This window comes from Octodon degus, unplaced genomic scaffold (assembly GCF_000260255.1).
Source record: "Octodon degus isolate 3935 unplaced genomic scaffold, OctDeg1.0 scaffold00106, whole genome shotgun sequence".
NCBI classification, from domain to species: Eukaryota; Metazoa; Chordata; class Mammalia; order Rodentia; family Octodontidae; genus Octodon; species Octodon degus.
Genome location: NW_004524682.1, coordinates 8,388,806 through 8,394,673, shown reverse-complemented (window position 1 = coordinate 8,394,673; position 5,868 = coordinate 8,388,806). Strand labels below are relative to the sequence as shown.

At 36.2% G+C, this 5,868-nt stretch overlaps 1 protein-coding gene across 1 annotated transcript in view; it reads left to right on the top strand.

Annotated features, from left to right (window-relative positions):
* The window catches only part of Tmprss15 (transmembrane serine protease 15), a 133,901-nt gene that overhangs the window by 71,119 nt on the left and 56,914 nt on the right, over positions 1 to 5,868 (top strand). The window contains exons 14-15 of the mRNA XM_004639096.1: positions 206 to 331; positions 2,186 to 2,326. Of these exons, the coding sequence (XP_004639153.1) occupies positions 206 to 331; positions 2,186 to 2,326 (267 nt within the window). The remainder of the gene's footprint in view (positions 1 to 205; positions 332 to 2,185; positions 2,327 to 5,868) is intronic.

Below are 5,868 nucleotides of genomic sequence, written 5' to 3'. Positions count from 1 at the left end.
CTCTCTCTCTCAAATAAATAAATAAATAAAATTAAAAAAAATCTGTAAAACGATCTGCAATTCTACACAGATAGTGGAGAAACCAAAAGAAGTGTATTGTGATTTAAGCGTTGCTTTTATTTTAAGACGTCTGTGATTTAAATGCACTAAAGGAAAAACTGTACAATTTAATTTTCCAAATTGTTTGGATTTTATTTCTTATAAGGTGTTTGGATTTTAAACGCACAAGAAGGAAAAAATATACAGCTTCATTTTCAAGAATTTGACTTAGAAAATATTGAAGATGTAGTTGAAATCAGAGATGGAGGAGAAGCTGATTCTTTATTCTTAAGTAAGTCTGCAATATGGAAACTGTGAACTCTGCAGAGCTTGAAACTGATGCACAGAGCAAATCTCAACAGGCACAATCATTTTTACAACTGACAAAATGAAGATACAATAGGATAACATATTGTTGTTTATGTAGAACATTCCATATGGGGCACAGTTGCATTGTTAGTATAATAATGCTCATCTTCAGAGTTTTTGACAAATGACGTTCAACATTTTCAAGTGATTAGTTCCTACCAGCAAACAGCCTTAACACTTGCAAACCAGGAGGGCCAGAGAGATAGCTCAGCAGAGTAAAGCGCCTGCTTAGGCAGAGCAAAGTGCCCAGGATTAAATCCCCAGCGTGTCATGCAGGCTCCGCCTGCAGGGCACGCTGAACTTGGCAGAAAAGAGGAGAATGACTATGAGTCTGATCTATGTAGTGAGACCCTGTAGACCCTGTAGACTCTACAGACTCTGTACTAAATACATTTTTTTAAAAGCTTGCAGATCAAAAGCTAAGGACATATATTACTGTAAATTCTGGCCAAATGCCCTTTTGCAGTCAGGATACAATGACATAAACACTGCAAGCAGTGGATGCTGAGTCCTTGGGAAGCTCTCCCTTGCACATAAAGGAGCACAGTGGAGAAGATGCCTTCCCCCAGACAGCCTTCTCCAGCAAAACCCCACAGAACACTAGGCTGTACCTAGGGTCTCCCTCAAAGAGGATTTTCACAGCCACAAGCAGGATAAATACAGGAATGAAAGTTTATGTACTTGTAAGATACTGGAAAAAACTGAGAAACTTAAATTTGGTTTTTATGTATACATGTACAATTACAAGTATTTTCATTTTCAGTTTAAATCATCTTTTTAGTAAAAACTCCAGTGTACATCCAACCAAGAAAAATAAAAATGTGCCAATTCACCTCTTCCTACCTATATAAATCAATGCAAGTCCAGAAGTACCACAGTTAAGGTTCTAGAATCCATAAATAAAAACTTCTTCTGAGATCGAACTGTTTTAGGATTTCTTATGCATAAAATCATTAAGGAGATGAATGCATTTCCTAATAAGCTGAAGCATTGTTGAGTAATGTATGTTTACGAAATCTCTAAAGTCTAGGGATTAGCGGGAAATAGTTTGAAAACCAACAGCTTAGTTTATATTATCTGTGGTAAATTCATTCTTCAGATTTGGATTTATGATTCAATTTACCAATACTATAAAATTAATTTGGACAAACATTCGCTAAAGGGGACTATAGCCTTCATTGCTTTATAACCTTTACTGCTCAAAAGAGGAAAATATCTACTAACCCAGATAATACTATGAAGAATGTATAATCAAGCTATACAGCTGCAGAACTTCAAGTGATATTTTAAAAATTAATACAGAAGGTATCTTTATTGAAGCAGCATTGGAAGATATAAAAGGATCTACAAATTAGTGACATATAGCTCCTTCACGAATGATCCACACTGCAGCACTTCATCTAGAAGACAGACAGAAGGGCCAGCCAGATAGATCAGTGGATCAAAGCACCTGCTTACGCAGGCGCAGGGACCGGGGTTTGATCCCCGGTATGCCGTGCCAGCCCCACCGCCAGGGTGTTCTGTGACAGCAACTGAGACGGGGCATGGTGGTGCATGCCTGTAATCCCAGAACTTGAGAGACTGAAAATTAGGATAATCACTAGGAGTCCGATCTGTGTGGTGAAACCTTGTAGACCCTGTACTAAATACATTTAGGAGAAGGGGGAGGAGGAGGAGGAGGAGGAGGACAAAGAGAAGGAGGAGAAGGAGACAGATGGGAAACAAAGGGTATGTCCTAGTTGCAAAGAAATCACTATCTTGTTCTCCACTGAAACAGCTGTGTACACAGGACCTGGTCCAGTGAAGGATGTGTTCTCTACCACCAACAGGATGACTGTGCTTTTTATCACTGACACATCACTAGCTGGAAGGGGATTTAAAGCGAATTTTACTACTGGGTACCACTTGGGGAGTCCAGGTAAAAAGAAATTATACATCTCATCATAACTTTTGGAGATAAATTAAAAAACATAAAAATAAACAGGATTTCAAATTTTACATCATAATTTTGATGGTCGCACCCCATGTATTTATTCTTCTTTGTGATAGTACATGTCCCACCAAAAGAGGCACTGGTCTCCTTCATCTTAAATATTTTCTTTATTCCTTTCTGTCTCTGTGAGCATCACTTGTGGTTGTTAAAGCAGGAATCCACAACATATTTCTGAAAAATTTTTACTTGCATTTCTCTGTTTTGTGAAGAACCTTGACTGTTGATTGCGAAAGTGGGACAAATTGCAAGTTAAAAGGAGAGTAACTGGCCCTGTACCGAAGTACTGCCATACTCTACCAAAATCATATCAGAGAACAGCAAAGAAACAGGCTGGCAAGATGTGGAAAAGCAACAAAGTTTAATTAAAAAAATTAAACATTAATAATTTGATAGAGCCAGCCAGTGCAAAGTTGTACAGTGAAGGAGTTTAGTGGTGACACTTGCTAGTATGCAAAACCTTTTACCTTGATATATACATATAACATAAATGTATATATTTACATATATATGGACATATATATTTACATATATATGGACATATATATATAATTTCAAACATTTAATGTATGTGTATATGTGTATGTACACATGAATGGAGATAGATATTTATATATACATATATATTTACTGTCTTAGTTACTCTTCTCTCATTGCTGGGACAAATACCCAACACCCAAAATGTAGAAAGGAAAGGTTTATTTAGCTCACAGTTACTGGAGGTTTCAGTCCATATTCAGCTGGGTCTGAGGCAGAGCATCACATAGCAGAAAGCAACCTTTCATGGTGGCAGCAAAGAGCAAGAGCGCAAGGGAGGGGTAGCAGCAGCTCAAGCAGCTGGCTTCTCTTCCCACATTACATTGTAATGCAAATTACCTGCCTCAGGGCAGGCAGCATCCACACCAACAAAAATCAATCACAAATTCCAGAAGCCACCCCAAGACTGCATGAGGCTTTTTGGGGGGGCACTTAGACACAAACCGTAACATTTACATATATTTATATTCATGTGTATGTGAAATATGACATAACTCTTTGCATTAAATGATCTGTAAATGTTATACCTACTCAAGCTATGAATTTCTTTATAGTAATGCCTCATCAGTCAGGGCTTCTGTCCAATGCAGTATGTCAGAAAGACAAACACATGTGTCTTCCAGTATTTATCTTTCCTTCCTCAGAACACTGTGGTCTATGTGTCTCACTAGAATACGTATCTAGAAAAGAGAAGTGTTTGCATGACTCATTCTTCTGTGGTCTATTATTGAATCCTAAACCTTGCTGGACAATTGAACTCCATTCGCAGCAATCCAGACTTTTTCTCCCCCAGAAAGTTGTTTGCTGACTGCAGAAGGAGACCTCTGGGTCACTTCTAGCCCAGAAAAATCAATGACAACAATGGTTATCAAAGCTTGTTAGGTAGGAATGAGTTGCAACCCAATCCAATAATCTCATCTAAGTTTTGTGATTAGTTCTTTTGGCTAAGCAGGTTCTTTTGACTTACAAACGACAATGACATAAATAAAATAAAATAATCAATTAGTGATAATATTAAGACTGTGGAAACATATGCAATATAAAAAGAAAGAAACAAAGACTGAGATGTACAGGAGATAAGAATTTATCATAAAGGGCTAGCCAAATAGCTCAGTGGACTGAAGAGCCTGCTTAGGCAGAGTGCAGCAGCCAGGGTTTGATCCCTGGCGTTTGTGCCAGCCCCACCGCCAGAGTGCACTGAGACAGTGATTGGCACTGGGCGTGGTGGTGTGTGTGTGTAATCCCAGAGCTTGGGAGGCTGAAAAAAGGAGAATCACAACAAGTCCAGTCTACATAGTGAGACCCTGCAGACCCTGTAGACCCTGTACTAAATACATACATAAATAAATAAGAATTTATCTTAAAACAGAGTCCATGAAAAATGATATTATTTTGTTAATTAGTAAAGAAGAAAATACCCTCACATGAAAATATCACTAAGCAAGTATTTGTCTATATATATATATATATATATATATATATATATATATATATCTAAGCAAGTATGTCTGAATATATATATATATATATACATATATATATATATAAACTCATCATAACTCAGAAGAAAATTAAATCAGTGCTTTGCAAATATTGATCAAGATAATTTTGACAATGGCATTCTGAATTTATTCAGTAATTCTGCCCCTTGACAACTATGCTATGATAAATTGGTTTATTTGTCAGTATTTTATGCAGCTTCAATTTTCTTCTCTTTTATAGATGTAGCTATTTCATTTAAGTTTAATTCAACATTTAATTTTACTTAAATTAATCACTTGGTTTTTCTGATGGTACTGTGAAAGTAGATCTGGGTCACAGACATAAATGAGGAAAGTTCAGTAGTAAGTAAGCAGTTCTAATAAGGAACATATTGTGTGTGTGAGTTGTTCAACAAAAGTCGATTCATTCTTATTGTGTTACAAAAAATAAATTACACAGTAAAAACTGCGTAACCAAAAAAACATAATAATAGTAAATCATTTTTATGAGTAAGATTTTAATTTTGGTATTCGATATGTATTTTTAGCTCCTGGTAGAGAAGGTCTTGCTTGGCATCTGTTGTGAGTGACAGTACAGTGCAGCCTCCCACCGGAGATCTGTAAAACAGCCACCTGTGCTCAGAGCATTTCCCCTGCCAGAAACAGAGGTGTTTGTTAATAATGAGAGCCTTGGTCAGCTGTAGAGTTATTTAAAAACACTGGATCAAGAATATCTACATTTCCCAAAAAAATGTACCAATAGAGTATGAAGCCTTAGGCAAAAGCAATAAAGAAATGAAAAAATATGAGAATCTCTAGTGGGCATGCAGGAAAGAACAGCAAGCCAGAAAATGAAAGCAATATAGCTCCACAAAGCAAAAAATAAAAACTAATAGCAAATGGTACAATTAGTAAAACTATGTATTTTCTGGATCTCATTAAAATGACCAGAAAAATGATGAAGTTTTATTGTGTTTTGTCAGAGCATTATTAAATAGGAATCTTTATAATATTTTTCACTTAAGGTTTTAAATTTCAAGATAAAGTTTTCACAGATGTCTAGGTTGAATTGATATAGTTGCTTTTCAGAGACATGTAAAATTGACTTTGTATTTAATTTTGAGAACTTAAAAGCAATGATACTTCTATGTTCTTTAAGAGATATTGTTGTATTTATAATGTGCAAATATCAGTGTCATCTATTTCAGTGTAGTAGAATTAAACGCTCAGTTGTGCAAATCAACCTGTAACAAAGCAAGTAAGTCGTGGTACCTATTTTTTTTGGCAGAGCAGTCCTTCCAGTCTTCTTCACGAACATTGTTGTGGAAGGAACTTTTTTTTAAAAGAAGCATTTTGGGGCTGGGGAGATGGCTCAGTAGAATAAGCGCTTGCCTGGCAAGGACAAAGAGTTCAATCCCCACCAGTTCTGCCAAAATAAATAAATAAATTAAT